This window comes from Salvelinus alpinus, chromosome 30 (assembly GCF_045679555.1).
Source record: "Salvelinus alpinus chromosome 30, SLU_Salpinus.1, whole genome shotgun sequence".
Taxonomy (NCBI): domain Eukaryota; kingdom Metazoa; phylum Chordata; class Actinopteri; order Salmoniformes; family Salmonidae; genus Salvelinus; species Salvelinus alpinus.
In genome coordinates this window covers 40,129,102-40,151,957 of record NC_092115.1, presented here as the reverse complement: position 1 = coordinate 40,151,957, position 22,856 = coordinate 40,129,102, and the positions used below count along the sequence as shown (strand labels likewise).

At 44.3% G+C, this 22,856-nt stretch overlaps 1 protein-coding gene across 3 annotated transcripts in view; it reads left to right on the top strand.

The window, feature by feature from the left end:
• LOC139559865 (leucine-rich repeat and immunoglobulin-like domain-containing nogo receptor-interacting protein 3) overlaps window positions 1-21,085 on the top strand; it is a 67,398-nt gene extending 46,313 nt beyond the window's left edge. For 2 of the 3 annotated variants that reach the window (XM_071376254.1, XM_071376255.1), the window contains exons 2-4: window positions 18,295-18,892; window positions 19,007-19,750; window positions 19,914-21,085. In XM_071376254.1, the coding sequence (XP_071232355.1) occupies window positions 18,341-18,892; window positions 19,007-19,750; window positions 19,914-20,486 (1,869 nt within the window). In that variant the 5' untranslated portion in view covers window positions 18,295-18,340 and the 3' untranslated portion in view covers window positions 20,487-21,085. Of the gene's footprint in view, window positions 1-7,113; window positions 7,265-18,294; window positions 18,893-19,006; window positions 19,751-19,913 lie in introns of those variants that run through there. The other variant, XM_071376257.1, reaches the window with a different exon arrangement.
• The last annotated feature ends 1,771 nt before the right edge of the window (window positions 21,086-22,856 follow it).

The window sequence follows — 22,856 nt, the reverse complement described above, 5'->3', positions numbered from 1 at the left end:
TCATTGCAAGACAACCATTTTCAGGTCTTGCCATAGATTTTCAAGTAGATTTAGGGCAAAACTGTAACTTGGCCACTCAGGAACATTCACTGTCTTCTTGGTAAGCCACTCCAGTGTAGATTTGGCCTTTGGGTTATTTTGTTTTAGGTTAAAAAAAAATTGTTTAGGTTATTGTCCTGCTGAAAGGTGGATTCAGCTCCCAGTGTCTGGTGGAAAGCAGACTTAACCAGGTTTTCCTCTAGTATTTTGCCTGTGCTTAACTCCATTACGTTTCTTTTTTATCCAGAAAAACTCCACAGTCCTTAACGATGACAAACATACCCATAAAATGATGCAGCCACCACTATGCTTAAAAATAAGGTGTTGTATTGGATTTTCCCCAAACATAAGACTCTGTATTCAGGACAAAATATGAATTGCTTTGACACATTTTTTGCAGTATTACTTTAGTGATCTGTTGCAAACAGGATGCATGGTTTGGAATATTTTCTCTTCTGTACAGACTTCCTTCTTTTCACTCTGTCAATTAGGTTAGTATTGTGGAGTAACTACAATGTTGTTGATCCATCCTCAGTTTTCTCCTATCTCCTAAAAAAAAAAGAAAAACATCATTCAACTTGGATAGTGTTGGGTATTGTGTGTAGGCCAGTGACCCAAATTGTTATACATTTAATCCATTTTAATTTCAGGCTGTAACAAAATGTGGAAAAACTAAATGGGTGTGAATACTTTAAGTGCCTTGGGAGGAAGACCCCACTATTTGCAGAGGGAATTCACTTGTTATTATCACCACTGTTTGCTGTTTACATACCGCCACAAGCTAACACAACGGCGGCACTCGGCAAACTGTACAAGACCATTTTAGCCAGCAAGAATCCTTTCTCCCCGATGCAGCATTTATCATCACAGGAGATTTTAACCAAGCAAGTTCAAAACAAATTATCCCAAAATATCACCAACATGTCTCCTGCCCCACGAGAGGCAACAACGTGCTAGACCACGTGTACAAAAACATATGTCATGCATACAAAATAATCTCCGCCCCCACTTTGGCCAATCAGATCACGTCTTTCTGTTCCTACTCCCCACCTACAAGCAGCAACCCAAGAGGGATTCACCAGAACAGAGAATAGTGAGGTGCTGGACGGATGAGGCGGACTCAATGCTGCAGGATTGTTTTGAGAATACTGGTTGGATAATGTTCAAAGACTCATCCACCCAGGATACATCCATCAACACTGAGGAATATATTGTTCATCGTCAGTCACAGGAATTATCAGGAAATGTGTTGATTCTGTTGTACTTTGTACCCACAATAACAATCAGGACATACCCCAACAAAAAACTCTGGATGAACAGAGAAATCCTTGCCATGCTAAGAGCCCGTACTGCAGCATTCAATGTCAGCCAAACGAACCTTAATGAGTCGGTTGCGCACGATGCTTACAAGGCAAACAGGTACGAGCTTCGCAAATCCATTCGGGAGGCATAAAGACAATATAGCCTGAAATTTGAATCACTGTTTGATAACTCAGACTTGCGACGCAGGACTACAAGCTATCCTTGGACTACAAAGGCAAATCCAGCTGCGTGGTGCCCACCGAAGCCTCCCTCTGAGACCAGCTTAATGCATTCTATGCTCGCGTCGAGGCAGACACCACCGAGCCTTCCAGGAGGGCTCTAGCTGATCCTGACGACCAGGTACATTCGCTCTCCGAGGCTGACGTCAGGAAAACTCTTAAGAGAGTGAATACTTACAAAGCCGTGGGTCCAGATGGCATCCCTGGCCGTGTCCTCAGAGTGTGCACTGACCAGCTGGTAGGCGTCTTCTCGGATATCTTCAACCTGTCCCTGTCACACTTGTTTCAAGGAGACCACCATCATCCCAGTTCCCAAGAAAACCAAGGTGACAAGCCTAAATGACTATCACCCAGTCATCATAAAGTTCTTTGAGAGGCTGGTCATGGCCCACATCAAGACCCGAATGCCGGACACACTGGACCCACTGCAATTTGCCTACCCCTCCAATAGATCCACGGAATATGCTATTTCCATCGCAATTCATATGGCCCAAACACTCCTGGGTAATAGGAACACCTATGTGAGAATGCTGTTCTTTGACTACAGTTCAGCATTCAACATTATTGTTCCCTTCAAGCTCATCACCAACAGGAAGAGGATGCCAATATTCAAAAAAAAGTGAGCAAGGGGCGGGGTCCAAACCAATGGGGTGATAATGGCAGTGAAATGTTCTGTCCACTGTGCACACCTCCAAAATGTGAGTGTGTGTGTGTCCGTGTGTGTGTGTGAGATAACTGAGTGAGGAATGGGTGTGCCGAGACGCTCGCAGAGAGACATTGATAGCACAATGAGAAATGGAAGGTCCCGTTCATATTAATAGGGGTTGATTAAACTGGGAGGGTGAAGGAACACACACCTAGGAGCTGATCGTTTCTTTGTTTTCTCTTGGTAGCAGACTTATTACTGAGAGTTATGGGACAGGGTGAGCTCCACTCTGTCTCTAGGCTTGTTACAACACAAGGGGAGAGGGACACACACAAACACACACACACAGTGGGACACACAAAGACTCACTTAGTTCCTTTTTGTCTCGGGCTGTGTACTCCCCTTAGAGTGCTGTATTGAATAATAAATTGCAACTTTTATGCTTAACACCACAATCCACACATGCACGTACACACACACTCTCTCTCTCACACACACACACACACACACACACACACACACACACACACACACACACACACACACACACACACACACACACACACACACACACACATAAACACACATAAACACGCATGTGCACAAACACACCAATGGAGGCTACTGAGGGGAGGACGGCTCATAATATTGACTGGAACGGAGTGAATGGAACAACATCAAACACATGGAAACCATGTGTGCTACTGTAGAAACGACAACACAATATACAGAAAATCAGGCATTTACTTTGATAGGAACACACACGTGTCCAAAGTTATTATTTGTAAGGAAAACAACAATGAAGGCAATGCGAGAGTCAGCCAGAAAATGTGCCAGGGGGGAAAAGTTTGTGAAAAGCCCGTTCTGACTAGAGATGCGCAAATGTCTGCATACTTGATCTGGGGAAACACAGGGGAAGAGCTTGGGCTCTCATCAGAGAGATGTTTGTCCGGCTCATTAAAGCCACAAACATAAATTGTCCGCAACAGTGAAATGGGTTACTCCTTATGTGAATTAATGAGGAGGCGGAACACGCTCAATTCAAATAATTTGAAATTGTCAAGTTGTAACGTAGCCTATAGATAATTAGCAGGCAGCGTGCCTTGGTTTGAGGGCAGCGTGGGGTAACTGTCCTGCTGCGTAACGATCACATTTTGGAACAGTGAGTGCATTCTGACATCACCCCCCAAAAAAACTCAGGCTGGGGGCGACAGTTTGGAACTCACGCGTGGAAAGGTTAAAAGTCTAAGCCTTACTGCAATAAGCCCATAGAAACGCATTGAATAACAGATTCATACATAGAGAAACAATAACTCCAAAGAAAGTTTGTTTTAAAATGTGTTTTAAAGTATCGGTCCTATATCTGAGAGATATAAGAATCAGGAAACTACATACAGTGGGGAGAACAAGTATTTGATACACTGCCGATTTTGCAGGTTTTCCTACTTACAAAGCATGTAGAGGTCTGTAATTTTTATCATAGGTACACTTCAACTGTGAGAGACGGAATCTAAAACAAAAATCCTGAAAATCACATTGTATGATTTTTAACTAATTAATTTGCATTTTATTGCATGACATAAGTATTTGATCACCTACCAACCAGTAAGAATTCCGTCTCTCACAGACCTGTTAGTTTTTCTTTAAGAAGCCCTCCTGTTCTCCACTCATTACCTGTATTAACTGCACCTGTTTGAACTCGTTACCTGTATAAAAGACACCTGTCCACACACTCAATCAAACAGACTCCAACCTCTCCACAATGGCCAAGACCAGAGAGCTGTGTAAGGACATCAGGGATAAAATTGTAGACCTGCACAAGGCTGGGATGGGCTACAGGACAATAGGCAAGCAGCTTGGGGAGAAGGCAACAACTGTTGGCGCAATTATTAGAAAATGGAAGAAGTTGAAGATGACGGTCAATCACCCTCGGTCTGGGGCTCCATGCAAGATCTCACCTCGTGGGGCATCAATGATCATGAGGAAGGTGAGGGATCAGCCCAGAACTACACGGCAGGACCTGGTCAATGACCTGAAGAGAGCTGGGACCACAGTCTAAAAGAAAACCATTAGTAACACACTACGCCGTCATGGATTAAAATCCTGCAGCGCACGCAAGGTCCCCCTGCTCAAGCCAGCGCATGTCCAGGCCCGTCTGAAGTTTGCCAATGACCATCTGGATGATCCAGAGGAGGAATGGGAGAAGGTCATGTGGTCTGATGAGACAAAAATAGAGATTTTTGGTCTAAACTCCACTCGCCGTGTTTGGAAGAAGAAAAAGGATGAGTACAACCCCAAGAACACCATCCCAACCGTGAAGCATGGAGGTGGAAACATCATTCTTTGGGGATGCTTTTCTGCAAAGGGGACAGGACGACTGCACCGTATTGAGGGGAGGATGGATGGGGCCATGTATCGCGAGATCTTGGCCAACAACCTCCTTCCCTCAGTAAGAGCATTGAAGATGGGTCGTAGCTGGGTCTTCCAGCATGACAACGACCCGAAACACACAGCCAGGGCAACTAAGGAGTGGCTCCGTAAGAAGCATCTCAAGGTCCTGGAGTGGCCTAGCCAGTCTCCAGATCTGAACCCAATAGAAAATCTTTGGAGGGAGCTGAAAGTCCGTATTGCCCAGCGACAGCCCCGAAACCTGAAGGATCTGGAGAAGGTCTGTATGGAGGAGTGGGCCAAAATCCCTGCTGCAGTGTGTGCAAACCTGGTCAAGAACTACAGGAAACGTATGATCTCTGTAATTGCAAACAAAGGTTTCTGTACCAAATATTAAGTTCTGCTTTTCTGATGTATCAAATACTTATGTCATGCAATAAAATGCAAATTAATTACTTAAAAATCATACAATGTGATTTTCTGGATTTTTGTTTTAGATTCCGTCTCTCACAGTTGAAGTGTACCTATGATCAAAATTACAGACCTCTACATGCTTTGTAAGTAGGAAAACCTGCAAAATCGGCAGTGTATCAAATACTTGTTCAAATACTTGTTCTTGTTCTTGTTCTCCCCACTGTATATATAGTCATTTTTTTATTTTTCGACTGTTGTTTTCTGCTCTTTTGTGGATGTCAGGAGTTGTACTTGATGTGTCAGACATCCTAGCTGATGTCTAGTTCCAGTGCGATTTGCAGGCTTTTAAAAAAGAGCTCCTTGTACTATCAGAGATGTGGTATGCTTGCTTATCTAAGATGTGATGAGAGAGGGAGAGACAGATTAACACTACCGGTCAAAAGTTTGGGGTCACTTAGAAATGTTCTAGTATTTTAAAGAAAAGCACTTTTTTTGTCCATTAAAATAACATCAAATTGAAATACAGTGTGGACATTGTTAATGTTGTAAATGACTATTTTAGCTGGATTTGGCCAGCTACAATAGTCATTTACAACATTAACTAGCAATGTCTACACTGTATTTCTGATCAATTTGATGTTATTTTAATGGACAAAAAATGTTGCTTTTCTTTCAAAAACAAGGACATTTGTAAGTGACCCCAAACTTTTGAGCGGTGAGAGAGAGAGAGAGAGAGAGAGAGAGAGAGAGAGAGAGAGAGAGAGAGAGAGAGAGAGAGAGAGAGAGAGAGAGAGAGAGAGAGAGAGAGAGAGAGAGAGAGAGAGAGAGAGAGAGAGAGAGAGAGAGAGAGAGAGAGAGAGAGAGAGAGAGAGAGAGAGAGAGAGAGAGAGAGAGAGAGAGAGAGAGAGAGACTGTCCTTCACATATCATCTCCATTCAGAGAGGTTTGTGTCATCAGCACATAAGAATTTCCCGGTGGCCTTTATTCCTTACATCTCTCTCTCTCAATTTCCCATCTCTCTCTTTCTGTCTTTCAACGCTTCATCTCTCTCTCTCTCTACCTCTGCCGCTCACACACTCTTTCGCTCTCACTCATTGTTTGACATGGAGAGCATACAGAATGTGCCCCATATTCATCGGTTGCACCTGACGTCATAAACAGTGGTGCCTGCCATGGAGGGATGCTATTACCTTGCAGTGTGTGTCCATGTCTATACTGTATGTGTGGGTGCCTGCATGCGGTATGTGTTTGTGTGTGTGTGCGCTCGTGTGTGTGTGTGAGTGTGCGTGCGTGCAAGCGTGATTGTGTGTCTGCTGGACACGTTTGTGGCCAGCCCAAAGTGAGCAGCAGAGGTCCACTTATAGCTAACAGCATGCCACCCGACAACGTGGCTCTCTTCTCCACACCCCTTTCCCAAAACACAATGCTGGTCGGCATTCAAGCCAGAAAATTTGGCCTGTCAACTTCATAATGTCAATGACAGCTTTTGGATACCTTCCTTGGATCGATATGCAGTAATTCATTTTCAAGATACAGGCACTCTTCAATCAAATATAGATAGAAATCTCCCAAAATGCAATGCACAAAAACGTTGACTGTGACAAATCTTATCATAGGCTTTCTGGCCAAGTTTAAAAGATGGAGATGTTTATTTTGAAAACTGATATTTGTATTGATTTATTTAGCAGGAAGACATTATCCTATGGCCCTCGTCAGAACGTTTGACTAAAACTTTGGACATATGAATCACCATTAGGGTAACCTGTCTCTCTGACTCTTATTTATGGTTGTTATTGTGATTCGTTAATGTGTTTGTTTCTGTAATGAGCCGAGGCTCATGTGAGGACTCGTGTCTGTCTTGGTCATAGTTTATATTTTCCGGCTTTTACCAAAATCTCTTCCTCTCTCTCCATTTCCTTCCTTCCTTCTCTCTCTCTCACTCTCTCTCTATGTGACTTCATATTGAGGCCGTGGGACTGCCACAGTAAAGCAATGGGAATGTGATGCTAAGCTCTGTGCTACGCTTGACTTGGGCTTAAAATGGGCAAACTAGGCATGGATTGACTATGGGACTTACTGGTACTTAGCTATGGAAAGCACTATCTGTCAGCTTTCCCCGGGAAAGTACAGACTTGTCAAGTTCCCGCCTCTATTTGTCTCGTGACAAGAAATGTAGAAGCTCTCCGAATATCCTGCTGACTGGATGACTGCGCTCGCCTGACTGCTACTAAATTGGGTTTGTGTGAGAAGGTTTACGAGGCTTATAAAGCATGTGTGTGTGTGTGTGTTTATCCCTGTTTCTAGCGATAGTAAATGTTTACTGTGTAGTTGTGTATTTGTGGATGGTTGAGCAGGCTGCTGTCTCTAAACCCAGGCAGGGCTTATGGAGAGAGAGGCTGGGCTTTAGGGAGGACCATGCTCTACGGCCCATATACCAGCCGTGCCAGTCGACACGTCTGACCTATTTACACACACACACAAACTACCTGATACCAGCACAGGGATGGAAACAGACAGACAGAGTCAGACAGACATATGTATTTGTGGACACACAGACTAAAAACCAGTTCATACATGCTCAGGATGAACCCTGACAACTATGCTGACAACTACTAGCTTCTTGCAGGTCTCTCTCAAAATGATCACGTTGATATCCTAAAAGGGGGTTTGACCTATGTTCCTTCAGCCCTATGACTCTGAAAAGCTTCTACCCCCAAGCCATAAGACTGCTAACCAAACTATGTAACCCTTTTTACATTAACTTTTTTGACTCATCACATATGCTGTTACTGTTGTCTATATTATCTATCCTGTTGGATAGTCACTTTATTCCTAGTTACATTTAAATTTGAGTAATTTAGCAGACTCCCTTATCCAGAGCAACTAGGGTTAAGTGCCTTGCTCAATGGCACATCGGCAGATTTTTCACCTAGTCAGCTCGGGAATTCAAACCAGCAACTTTTCGGTTACTGGTCCAACGCTCTTAACCGCTAGGCTACCTGCCGCCCATACGTACCGATCTACCTCAATTACTTCGTACCCCTGCACATGGACTCGGTACTGGTACCCAGTGTATATAGCCAAGTTATCATTACTCATTGTCTCCATTAGTACTTTTTATTATGAGTTATTACTGTCATATTATTTAGTTATTTTCTCTCTCTCTCTGCTTGGGAAAGGCCCGTAAGTAAGCATTTCAGTCTAAGTCTACACCTGTTGTTTACGAAGCATGTGACATATAAAATTGTATTTGATGTTCCCTCAGCTCTCCATTTCTAACAATGAGGAAGAAAATCTACACAAATGTGTATGGGACCTACTGAATATTTTCAATCAATATGACCTTGACCTTTGGTCAATATTACAGCAGCCCCAAATGCATGTTCTGAGATGTAAAAATATATATATACAGTTGAAGTCGGAAGTTTACATACACCTTAGCCAAATTCATTTAAAGTTTTTCACAATTCCTGACATTTAATCCTAGTAAAAATTCCCTGTCTTAGGTCAGTTAGGATCACCACTTTATTTTAAGAATGTGAAATGTCAGAATAATAGTTGTATTTCAGAATAGTAGTTTCACATTCTCAGTGGGTCAGAAGTTTAAATACACTCAACTAGTATTTGGTAGCATTGCCTTTAAATTGTTTAACTTGGGTCAAACGTTTCAGGTAGCCTTCCACAAGCCTACCACGATAAGTTGGGTGAATTTTGGCTCATTCCTCCTGACAGAGCTGGTGTAACTGAGTCAGGTTTGTAGGCCTCCTTGCTCGCACACACTTTTTCAGTTCTGCCCACACATTTTCTAGAGGGTTGAGGTCAGGGCTTTGTGATGGCCACTCCAATTCCTTGACTTTGTTGTCCTTAAGCCATTTTGCCACAACTTTGGAAATATGCTTGGGGTTATTGTCCATTTGGAAGACCCATTTGCAACCAAGCTTTAACTTCCTAACTGATGTCTTGAGATGTTGCTTCAATATAACCACATAATTTCCCTTCCTCATGATGCCATCTATTTTGTGAAGTGCAACAGTCCCTCCTGCAGCAAAGCACCCCTACAACATGATGCTGCCACCCCCGTGCTTCACGGTTGGGATGGTGTTCTTCGGCTTGCAAGCCTCCCCCTTGTTCCTCCAAACATAACAATGTTCATTATTGCCAAGCAGTTCTATTTTTGTTTCATCAGACTAGAGGACATTTCTCCAAAAAGTACGATATTTGTCCGCATGTGCAGTTGCAAACTGTAGTCTGGCTTTTTTATGGCGGTTTTGGAGCAGTGGCTTCTTCCTTGCTGAGCGGCCTTTCAGGTTATGTCAATATAGGAGTTGTTTTACTGTGGATATAGATACTTTTGTACCTGTTTCATCCAGCATCTTCACAAGGTCCTTTGCTGTTGTTCTGGGATTGATTTGCACTTTTCGCACCAAAGTACGTCCACCTCTAGGAGGCAGAACGCGTCTCCTTCCTGAGCGGTATGACGGCTGCGGTACCTTCAGGCGTTTGGAAATTGCTCCCAAGGATGAACCAGACTTGCGGAGGTCTACAATTTTTTTTCTGAAGTCTTGGCTGATTTCTTTAGATTTTCCCATGATGTCAAGCAAAGAGGCACTGAGTTTGAAGGTAGGCCTTGAAATACATCCACAGGTACACCTCCAAATGACTCAAATTATGTCAATTAGCCTCTCAGAAGCTTCTAAAGCCATGACATCATTTTCTGGAATTTTCCAAGCTGTTTAAAGGCACAGTCAACTTAGTGTATGTAAACTTCTGACCCACTAGAATTGTGATACATTGAATTATAAGTGAAATAATCTGTCTGTAAACAATTGTTGGAAAAATTACTTGTTTCATGCACAAAGTAGATGTCCTAACTGACTTGCCAAAGCTATAGTTTGTTAACAAGACATTTGCGGAGTGGATGAATAACGAGTTTTAACTACAACCTAAGTGAATGTAAACTTCCGACTTCAACTGTATATTTCAGCATCTACTGAAGTAATTGTTTATAATGATTGGTTCAGATATGTAAAATTATATGACATAGAATCCAGTGAAACATTCAATCATTTGTGACCGGAAGTTTAAAAATGGCTCCTCTCATTTGGGTTGCCGACCCCCAGTTTAGAAAATAAAACTGAGTGAACGTAGGGCAGAAGGGACATGGGGCTGTGAGAACATAGACCTGGTCCCTCAAGTTAGTATTCATCTTATTGCGACTAACCTGTATGAACAAAGGTAAAGGCCTAGATTCAATCAGTTAACCATTAACCCGCATATTATAGCTTTTGTTTAGGTGGACTGCATCGGAGCTGTCAAATCCACAAGCGGCTCCCTGTGTTATCCCTATCGCAGACATTACCATTGGATGCACCGAGTCGCATTAGTACAAATCCTATGCAGCCGTGTTACAAGCTCAAACACCGGAATCTGTGACAAAAAGGCTGATATAAATCCTTATTATATCATTGAATTATTTTCATTGAGTGTCATTATTTCTATATATTGTCTATATATTGTATTTTTCGATACACTTTCTCGTTCTGAACTTCTAATGCGGGGGGGGGGGGGGGATTTAAGGACAGATGACCACAACAGCAGCCGCTAACCGATTGGACAGCTCCGACGCAGTTGACATGCTATGCAGTTGCCGGTATTCGCCTGTTAACACTGAACAGATTGAATCAAATTTGTCAGTGGTATTGCGTGGACATCTGGCCAGTGTTGGGTGAAGTGTGGGATCATGTTTGTTCTGTGTGTTTGGGGACTAGTGGCGGCTCTGCTCCTCTACCCCTTCTCATCTCCCTCAGGTGGAGTCTTTACATCTGGCTGGTGTGACATTCACAACACTGTGTGAGTTTGGGTACTGCTGGTGTGCTGCCCTGACCAACAGAGGGGCGCAGCTGGGCGGTGTGTTTGTGCCTGTGCATGTGTGTGCGTGTGTACGTGTGTGTGTGTGTTTGTGTGTTTGCGTGCGTGTGTGCATGGCCGTCTAGGCAGGTGGTGAAACCAGCTCTCAAACCAACCCACAGCCTAGTAATGAGGAGAGCCAGACAGAAACTGTAGTTTTCGCATCAATATTTTCACAATCTTGTCTGCATATTCAATTTACAAAGTTAGCTATTAATGTTTGGTAGCTCGATTGGGTTTGATTTGAATTCGATTTCCGTATGTGTGAATTCCAAATGTTATTTTTAGGAGATCATGATATTCTACTGCCATCTGGCTGCACTAATTATGCATGTTAACAGGGCTGTAGACCTGTCTGGTCTGTGAGAATGGGAGTCAAAAATGAAGCTCCTGTGTAGATACAGAGTTGTCCTCTCTATCAGAGCCATGTATTTCTGCCCTGAGGTATCCTACAGATGGACAGGCTAATGACACGAGTATACTAACAACAATGAATCAACAACAGTAACAACACATACAGTACATCAACAAGACAGACAACACTATACCAACTGCAATGACAACACTTATCTACAGTATTTATAGTTTGCAACAGCAGATAGTGATACAGGTCAGTATTCAACATCCATCCGTGTCTGAGGGCATCGGGAGAGCACATGGAAACCGGCCACGTAACGCTGTTACGTTCAAGTAGGTTTCGGTTTTGCTAGGGCGTTGTGTGCAGGGATGGCGGATGGGCATAAGCACCAACTGCCCATAAGCATCTGCCTCTGGTGCCAAAGGTTGCATGTTCAAATCCAATGATAGAATTTGTTTTTTTTTTGATTTTTGTTTTAAGCCTATCTCAAACCTTTAATAACCTTTCGAAGTTAATGCCTAAACTTAACCATAACCTTAAAAATTCGGAGTTAATGCTTAAACTTAACCATAACCTTAAAAATGCTGAGTTAATGCCTAAACTTCACCTTAAACACTTCTAAATCTGACATTTGAGAAACATGGATGAACGTCTAATTCAGACATGAGACTGTGAGAGCTGGTTGGGTTAAAGGACCAGCCATCACAGACAGAGGCCCCACTGCCTCCATCACTCACCCCACAAACGGAGCAGTGATCTAGGGGAGGAGAAGGGGAGGTGATGGAATGGAGTATACTGGAGCCTCTGGGGGAGGTCTGCCCTTGGCCCTGTTCACAGTCCTCATTCATGCAGTGACTCAGTCAGTGAACCGTAGGATGACACAGGGGAGAGGAGACCTACAGACCTCATCCATCACACTGAATAACAGCCAGAGAAGCCAGGCAAGGGCACATACACACATACACTAACAGACAGGCACACACACACACATGCAGACACACATGCACACACACACTTACACACATACACACCCATAATCTGGTATAAATTATGAGAATGGTTGTTCAGTGGTCTTGTTAAGCTGTTTTGCAATGAAGTGAGAGTGAAGCTTGGCCGGGTATTTGGATCGCTCATCTGTTGCTGCAGAGGTTGTGTCATGAAGAAGTTGCTATATTTGTCACGTTCCCCCCAAAAACTCAATTTCCAGCTATCATAAAACAGGCAGGATCCTTCAGATATATGAGGTGTCTGGCTGTGCTATGTTTTGACAGGGCGGGGACGTTTGTGTGTCTGTGTGCCTGTGTGTGTGTGTGAAAGAGAGAGGCTGGTTTTCTAAACTTGAGATCTAGTTGTGTATTCAAGCTCTCTATCGAGACGGGGACCTCTTCCAGATAGGCCTCAGGCTAAGATTGAGAGCAGGCAGCAATCTGTGTGGGTTTACCAGGGGCTTTGTGTGTGTGTGTGTGTGTGTGTGTGTGTGTGTGTGTGTGTGTGTGTGTGTGTGTGTGTGTGTGTGTGTGTGTGTGTGTGTGTGTGTGTGTGTGTGTGTGTGTGTGTGTGTGTGTGTGTGTGCCCTACATCAACATTTTTTATTCACTGTAGTTGTTTCACCTGTCTTTGTGCTTGTCTCCACCCCCCTCCAGGTGTCGCCCATCTTCCCTATTATCCCCAGTGTATTTATTCCTGTGTTCTCTGTTTGTCTGTTGCCGGTTTGTCTTGTCTTGTCAAGCTTACCAGCGTGTTTTCCGAGTTTCTGTTTTTCCTAGTCTCTGTTGATTCTGGTCCTCCCGGTTTTGACCTCTTGCCTACCTTGACACTAATACCCTGACTACACCGCTCACGTCGCGTGCCCGAGCATTGCAAAATACATTTTGAAATCTATATTATTCAATTATTGCACATTGCTTGCGCGTGCCAAATAGAAGTCAGTTCTATTTGTGACGCAGATCGCACTGCAAGTCCTGCCTCTCCCATCTCCTCATTGGTTTATAGAAGCAGGTACCCATGTGCCATCTCCTCATTGGTTATATCCACGTAGGTGACTGAAAGACTAACAAGGTCGGTGGCGGTAAATCACCTAATTTATGAAAGTTGCCAATCGCAATATAAAGTCCAGAGAAGAAAAAGCCTGGAAGGAGGAGAGACGACTAGCCGTGTGATAGCAGAAAGAACAGTCTATGACTTGGGTGACTGGAGTCTTTGACAGGAGTCTGTGACTGGAGTCTTACGCAATACCCTCTGTAGCACCTTACGGTCAGATGGTGAGCAGTTGCCATACCAGGCTGTGATGCAACCGGTCAGGATGCTCTCGATGGTGCAGCTGTATAACTTTTTGAGGATCTGGGGACCTATGCCAAATCTTTTCATGAGGGGGAAAACGTGTTGTCGTGCCCTCTTCACAACTGTCTTGGTGTGTTTGGACAATGATCGTTCGTTGGTGATGTGGACACCAAGGAACTTGAAACTCTCGACCCGCTCCACTTCAGCTCCGTCGATGTTAATGGGTGGCCTGTTCGGCCCACCTTTTCCTATAGTCAACAATCAGCTCCTTTGTCTTGCTCACATTGAGGGAGAGGTTGTTGTCCTGGCACCACACTGCCAGGTCTCTGACCTCCTCCCTATCGGCTGTCTCATTCTTGTCGGTGATCAGGCCTACCACTGTTGTGTCATCAGCATACTTAATGATGGTGTTGGAGTCTTGCTTGGCCACGGAGTCGTGGGTGAACAGGGAGTACAGGAGGGGACTAAGCGCGCACCCCTGAGGGGCCCCAGTGTTGAGGATCAGAGTGGCAGATGTGTTGTTGCCTACCCTTACCACCTGGGGGCGGCCCGTCAGGAAGTCCAGGATCCAGTTGCAGAGGAAGGTGTTTAGTCCCAGGGTCCTTTGTGCTGAGCTTTGTTGGCACTATGGTTTTGAACGCTGAGCAGTAGTCAATGAACAGCATTCTCACATACAGTAGGTGTTCCTTTTGTCCAGGTGGGAAAGGGCAGTGTGGAGTGTGATTGAGATTGCGTCATCTGTGGATCTGTTGGGGCTGTATGCGAATTGGAGTGGGTCTAGGGTTTCTGGCATGATTGTGTTGTAGTGAGCCATTACCAGCCTTTCAAAGCACTTCATGGCTACCGACGTGAGTGCTACGGGGCGGTAATCATTTAGGCAGGTTACCTTTACTTTCTTGGCCACAGGGACAATGGTGGTATGTTTGAAACATGTAGGTATTACAGACTCGGTCAGGGAGAGGTTTAAATGTCAGTGAAGACACTTGCCAGTTGGTCCGAGTGCTTTGAGTACACATCCTGGTAATCTGTCTGGCCCCACGGCCTTGTGAATGTTGACCTGTTTAAAGGTCTTGCTCACATCGGCTACGGAGAGAGCTGGTGCTCTCATGCATGCTTCAGTTATGCCGTGTATTCTCTCTAGGAACCTGAAGGAATATACAGCATAATGTATAGAGTATTACCATATAGAAGATGAACCTCGTAATCCTACCTCATATTTGCTCTTCATCTAAGGAGAATGTTGATTGGGTTTGAAGTTTGTCGATTTTCAGAAGATCAAATACGCCTATGCTGGGATTTTGTAGAAAGCCTCAAATTTGATAGTTTTTTGTGATCATTTTACAGAAATAGGCATAACAATTCCTTCCCAATTTCCCGTGAGCGTTGTCTCTCATCCAAATGTGGGAGAACTTTGCTTGCCCAAAGTTCAATCAAAGCTGCAAATAAATAGTCCTAAGGAAATAACTATGCAAGTAGGGAATATTTTTATTCTCTTTGAGACAGACAGAAAGCTGGCTCTTTGCCCCTGTGACTCAACCCTTGAATGGTGCCCGATAAACACAAACTAGCACATATATTATTAATCTGTTTAGCTCTGCATGAAACACAACCAATCTTCAGAGTGCTTTTTAACATCCCTCCAGTAAATGCAGTGTAATATATTATAACACCCTCTCCTTCTCATTCATCTTAAAGGGATAATTCAGGATTTTTATTTACTTCCTCAGTTAGATGAACTAGTGGATACCATTTGTATGTCTCTGTGTCTAGTATGAAGGAAGTTAGAGGTAGTTTTGTGAGCCAATGTTAACTAATGTTAGTTAATGCTAATTAGCAAATGCGCTAACACTAGTTAGCAACTCCCTTCATAATGGACACAGAGACATAAAAATGGTGTCCACTAGTTCATCAGGGAAGATATTATCCTGAACTATCCCTTTAAGATCCCAACTTTTAATGCAGCTCAGACTCAGACCTCTTAAGGATCGGCCCCTTTTTTTAAAATTTTCGCCTAAAATGACATACCCAAATCTAACTGCCTGTAGCAAGGTTATGCATATTCTTGGTACCATTTGAAAGGAAACACTTTGAAGTTTATGGAAATGTGAAAGGAATGTTGGAGAATGTTAACACATTAGATCTGGTAAAAGATAATACAAAGAAAAAAACAACCTTCTTTTGTATTTTTGTTGTACCATCATTTTTGAAATGCAAGAGAAAGGCCATAATGTATTATTCCAGCCCAGGTGCAATTTATATTTTGGCCACTAGATGGCAGCAGTGTATGTGCAAAGTTTCAGACTGTTCCAATGAACGATTGCATTTCTGTTCAAAATGTTGTATCAAGACTGCCCAAATGTGCCTAATTTGTTAATTAATAACTTTTCATGTTCAAAACTGTGCACTCTCCTCAAACAATAGCATGGTTTTCTTTCACTGTAATAGCTACTGTAAATTGGACAGTGCAGTTAGATTAACAATAATTTGTAATAATAGCTTTCCACCAATATCAGATATGTCTATGTCCTGGGACATTTTCTTGTTACTTACAATCTCATGCTAATCGTATTAGCCTACGTTAGCTCAACCGTCCCACAGGGGACGCACCAATCCTAAAGAAGTTTTAAATGTCTGCTTTTTTCATGGTGTTTCACCGCTAATAACAGCTAAGTGAAGCCAGTACTTTGCATCATCAATCCTTTAATCATGGTCTTTTTAAAATAGCAGCCTTTAGATTTTAGAGAGAATAAAAAATCTTCAGTGTTTCCTTATAATAAGATTCTTGTGTGGCTCTTTAATTCCTGTTAACAGGCTGCACTGTACCTGTTTCATCTTTGATCCCTGACAGGGTGTTCCACAGGTGTCAGTGTCGATCCCGCTCCCATTTATCTCTGATGTGCTAATTGTGTTGAGCTGATCTCAGCTCTCTTCTAGTGTTTCACTGGAGGGAATGAGATACAGGACTAATGAGATGGAGCTCTAGGTTTGTAAGCCAGGGGCCTGGTGAAGTCTGGGTCCTGGTTCCAATATAAAAACACCAACTTGTCATCACATCCTCTTTATAAAATGTTCAACCAAGGTCACTGACTTTGGCAACCTAATCCCCTGTAGCTCTTCTGTAGGTTGTTGATGTAAATGAGAATCGGTGCAATCAATGCTGAACGTGTGTGTGTGTGTGTGTGTGTGTGTGTGTGTGTGTGTGTGTGTGTGTGTGTGTGTGTGTGTGTGTGTGTGTGTGTGTGTGTGTGTGTGTGTGTGTGTGTGTGTGTGTGTGTGTGTGTGTGTGTGTGTGTGTGTGTGTGTGTGTGTGTGTGTGTGTGTGTGTGTGTGTGTGTGTGTGTGTGTGTGTGTGTGTGTGTGTGTGTGTGTGTGTGTGTGTGTGTGTGTGTGTGTGTGTGTGTGTGTGTGCGTGTGTGTGTGTATTGGGGCAGTACTGAATGTTCTGAACCTTTTGGCTGGTGTCCTCTGGCAAATCACTCAACATTGAGTGGGCGACTTGACAGGTTGCTTGAAGGAACGTTTAAGCATGAGCTTTTTTTCTTTTTTTGTGGAGAGAGGAACAACATGCATTTTTAATTTATTCAAAGTAAAATGACACATTCAAAGACACACTCACAGTCACTTGCACACACCTTACCACAGAATGACTCATAGTGGCAATTTCAGGTTTGCCTGAAAACGTTATCTGAAATGTCTGTAAAATGTGTGTGTATGTGTCTTTGTATGAAGAAAAGGTTGTGTTCATGTCACTGTGACACACATATACACACAGATTTTACAGGCATTTCAGGGGATGTTTCCACGCTAACCCTGTTGTCTCTTTGCATCGCATCGTATGTTGTGTGTGATGAATTCAGTGTGTGTCGAGGTACGAAGAAAGCACATAGCGAGGGGGAAAGAAGGGGAGGAAACATGCATGAATTCACAGGCTGCTTCTCACTCACGTGATTCCCAATGCCCTTGTTCTACTGCTACACTCAAAGATAAATGAACAAGTATCCTCACTACAGATGTAGGATCTTAATTTGAGCCAGTTTGCTACAGCAGGAAAATAATCCTGCAGCAACAGGAAATGGGAATTATTATGTGGATTATAATTAATGGACATTTTTGTAGGGGTTGATACATTTTTCATAAGGGAAAATCAAGTCTGAAAGTCTGGAAATTACAAACTTCATAAGTCTTTTTAAACCTCAAATACAAGTTTAACATTTCCTGTATTGAACGGTGATCCAATTAAGATCCTACATCTGTGTTTTAACTATCATAAACGAAATAATGTGCTATAAAGTGATGGTGTCAGTGGTGGTTTAATGCTATGTAAAGTAGCTGTGATGTCTAAGCTCTCTGGTTATCAGGGGCATAATGACAGTTGTATAGTAAGGTGCATGGATTATCCAGGACACTGAATGTAATTTTTATGAACATAAATGTGTTGATAGGTGTTTTAAAAGACTAGTCCATCTGTCTTCCTCTCCTCCCTTCACCCACACTCTTTTCTGTCTGTACTTTCCATTATCCCTTCCCCATCTCTTCAATGTCTTACCTTAATTCTCCCTTCTATTTTTCTCCATCTTTCCCTCTCTTTCTTCAACCTCCCTCTCTCTGTCTTTATCTACCTTCTCCCCCACATTTTCTCCCTTTCTCCTCCCTACTCCTCTACTCTTTATTCCCAAGCTTTCTCAATAACCTCTCCTCCCTCTGTCTCCCTTTCCCTATAGGTGTGTAGTACACTGACCCTGCCTGTGATAGGCTAGAAGTCAGACCATGATTGGCTCCCTGGGCCCCGGTGTGTGGTCCCTGACGCCGTGGCGGTGGGTGAGTCTCTGGGGGCCGGCCCTGCTGCTGGTTACCATTATGTCCCTGATGCCAGGTAGTTGCCAGGCATGCCCGCCGCGGTGCGAGTGCTCGGCCCAGATCCGGTCAGTCTCGTGCCAACGGCGGCGCCTCACCGGCATCCCAGAGGGCGTCCCTACGGAAACCCGCCTCCTGGACCTCAGCCGGAACCGGCTCCGCTGGGTCGAAATGGGCGACCTGGCACCGTACCCGCACCTTGAAGAAGTGGACTTGAGTGAGAATCTCATTGCCACGCTGGAGCCCAACGCGTTCGCCAACCTGCAGAGCCTCCGGGTGTTACGGCTGAGGGCGAACCAGCTGAAGCTTGTACCCATGGGGGCCTTCGCCAAGCTGGGCAACCTGACCACGCTGGACCTGAGTGAGAACAAGATGGTGATTCTGTTGGACTACACCTTCCAGGACCTGAGGAGTCTGAGACACCTGGAGGTGGGAGACAACGACCTGGTCTACATTTCTCATAAGGTAAACTGTTATCCATCTGTTTTCCAAGTACTTTCTCTAACCTTTTATTGATTATATTATGTTTCCACAATTGGCACTCACATCTAATCATGTTCAATCTGATTGTATTTGAAGGCCTTTTCTGGTCTGCTGGGGCTGGAGGACCTGACCATCGAGCACTGCAATCTGACGTCCATCTCTGGCCAGACACTGTCCTACCTACGCAGCCTGGTCACTCTGCGATTACGGCACCTCAGCATCGCCGCCCTAGAAGACCACAACTTCCGCAAGCTTAACAACCTGCGGGGACTGGAGATCGATAACTGGCCCTATCTGGAGTACATCTCCCCGCTCAGCTTCCAGGGCCTGGACCTGTCCTGGTTGTCCATCACTAACAGCAACATCACCTCCGTCCCCTCGTCCTCATTCAGGAACCTGATCCACCTCACTCATCTCAACCTGTCCTTCAACCCCATCACCACCCTGGAGCCCTGGGCCTTCAGGGACCTGCTGAGGCTCAAGGAGCTGATTATGGTGAACACGGGCCTAGCTACAGTGGAGCCCCACTCCCTGGGAGGCCTCAGACAGATCCGGGTCCTCAACTTCTCCTCCAACGAACTCCAGACCCTGGAGGAGAGATCGTTCCACTCTGTCAACAGTCTGGAGACGCTGCGGGTGGACGGGAACCCGCTGCTGTGTGACTGCCGTCTGTTGTGGATCCTGCAGAGACGCAAGACCCTCAACTTTGACGGCAGGGTGCCCGTGTGCGCTGGGCCAGAGGAGGTGCAGGGGTATAGCCTTAGCACCTTCACCGACTCAGCGCTCTTCGATTACTTCACATGCCAGAAGCCCAAGATACGCAACCGCAAACTTCAACAGGTAAGAGTTATTATCTCACTTTGCTGTACACGTAAGCATAATGTAACTACAGTGTAGGTACACATTGATATGTTGTACTTACAGCTTTGTTGCCTGTTTCAGTTTTGTGCCTAATACTTAATTCATTCATTCATTTATATATTCATTCATTCATTCCTCTAAGGTGACGGCTCGTGAGGGCCAGCCAGTGAGTTTCCTCTGCAGTGCCGTGGGAGAGCCCGCCCCCAACATCATGTGGATCTCCCCTCAGCGCCGAATAATCACAGCCAAGAGCAATGGCCGCATCACTGTCCTCCCAGGAGGGACGCTAGAGATCCGCTATGCCCAGGTCACCGACAGTGGCACCTACATGTGCATCGCCAGTAACGCCGGTGGCAACGACACCTACTTTGCCATGCTCACCGTCCGGGGCGCACCGCTGGATGCCGCGTCGGCTTTCTTCGCCAACCGCTCGCTGTACGGCGGCGAGTTCTTCAACGACACAAACCTGAACAGCACGCGCGTCTTCCTCAAGTTCACCCTGGACCTGACCACCATCCTTGTCTCCACGGCTATGGGCTGCATCACCTTCCTAGGCGTGGTGCTCTTCTGTTTCCTGTTGTTGTTCGCATGGAGCAGGGGGCGGGGCCAGCGCAAGAACAACTTCACAGTGGAGACCCCTTTCCGGAAGGCCGAGGGGCCTGCGGCCACGGGTAGTGCCGGAGGGGCCCGGAAATTCAACATGAAGATGATATGAAACAACGCAGCCAAGGGCCAGACGGGGGAGGCATAAGCATGTCCCGGAAATGTGTTTGACAAAACACATTCCGCTGACTCGCAAATAAAAAAAAAATAATAATTAAATGAAATCCATACAGTATTCGCACATGGCATGGCCAGATTCGATTTGATGATGACCTTGATCTCACCAGCTCTTACTGGTTTTATTCAGCTTGTGGTACAAATGTGTATTTAAGATAATTTAGGAACTTTTCCGGGGAAAAAATATAACATTGTCATTGAGTTTGATAAGAATTATAGAAGTTAAGAATTTAGTTTGATCTTTTACTGGGTGATTACTGTGTTGTGAAATGCTTGTAGTTATGTCTCTCTCACAGGAAGTGACATCACAGGAAGTGAAAAGGATTTCCTGGAAGCTGTGTACTTGTAGTGGTCATTGCACAGAGGACATGGAGAGACACGGCCATCAACTTATCACAGTATTTGTAGTCTTGCTTTCTTAAATTCTGCCTTTTTGAGAATTATTGCAATAGCATGTAAATATTGCAATTTAAAGTAAGTTGTATAGTAATAAGATTATAGTATTGAATAAAAACAAGCCATTTTTGTAAGACATTTGGGATACGATTTCCATTGTCACATTTATAAGACAGCATCAAGGCCACAGCTGAACTGAGGAAGGATGTGCTGAGACAAGGACTCCAGATAGACATTGAATCCAAGTGAAATGAATCCAGAAAATTACTTCAATCATTTGACCCTTTCAAATTCATGACAAAAAAAGATCAGAAGAAACATTAAAAAAACATGTAAAGAAAGTCTTTTCTGACCATATATTCTAAATTGGGCTTTACTTTACTTTCAGACGTGACCGTTTGCAACAAGGTTAGCTGTGTGAGTTGGAACAAAGACACTGGCCGACGGTTGCCATGACTGCCCGACGCCCCAAGGGTTTGGTTGGGAAGCTTAACCCATTGGGCACGGGCCGCATGGTAATCATGACAACCAATACACAGCCCAGTGCAGCAGGGAGTAGTGGGGTCAGTGGGACAAGGGGAGAGGGAGTATGTTTATGCCTCCTCTTTCTAACCTTTGAATAATACTACTACCATACCACTGCGGGATGTGGGTAGAGGGAGGTGGAGAAGGGATTGTATATGCCCCCTATCTCTAACCTCCCTCTAACCCTGCTCCCGTCCGACTGCCCTCGGCTGTGCTGGGACAGAATTGACCTCCACACAGCTGCCAGGGGAGCAGCATGGAAGTCACGACACACTCAGTCACATGCAGTGCAGAACACATACTCACTTTTATACATGCAAGCATGCACACAAACGTTCACAATCACATGTTCGCACTCATTCACAAGTACACAGGACCTTTTCTCAAGACAAACACAAAGTCATATAGAGGGCAAACACACACACATACATACAGTTGAAGTCGGAAGTTTACATACACTTAGGTTGGAGTCATTAAAACTTGATTTTCAACCTCTCCACAAATGTCTTGTTGACAAACTATAGTTTTGACAAGTCAGTTAGGACATCTATTTTGTGCATGACACAAGTCATTTTTCCAACAATTGTTTACAGACAGATTATTTAACTTATAATTCACTGTATCACAATTAAAGTGGGTCAGAAGTTTACATACACTAAGTTGACTGTGCATTTAAACAGCTTGGAAAATTCCAGAAAATCATGTCATGGCTTTAGAGGCTTCTGATAGGCTAATTAACACCATTTGAGTCAATTGGAGGTGTATATGTGGATGTATTTCAAGGCCTACCTTCAAACTCAGTGCCTCTTTGCTTGACATCATGGGAAAATCAAAAGAAATCAGCCAAGACCTCAGAAAAAAAATTGTAGATCTCCACAAGTCTGGTTCATCCTTGGGAGCAATTTCCAAACGCCTGAAGGTACCGCGTTCATCTGTACAAACAATAGTACGCAAGTAGAAACACCATGGGACCACGCAGCTGTCATACCGCTCAGGAAGGAGATGCGTTCTGTCTCCTAGAGATGAGCGTACTTTGGTGCGAAAAGTGCAAATCAATCCCAGAACAACAGCAAAGGACCTTGTGAAGATGCTGGAGGAAACAGGTACAAAAATATATGTATCCACAGTAAATCGACATAACCTGAAAGGCCGCTCAGAAGCCACTGCTCCAAAACCGCAATAAAAAATCGAGACTACGGTTTGCAACTGCACATGGGGACAAAGATCACACTTTTTGGAGAAATGTCCTCTGGTCTGATGAAACAAAAATAGAACTGTTTGGCCATAATGACCATCGTTATGTTGGAGGAAAAAGGGGGATGCTTGCAAGCCGAAGAACACCATCACCACCGTGAAGCACGGGGGTGGCAGCATCATGTTGTGG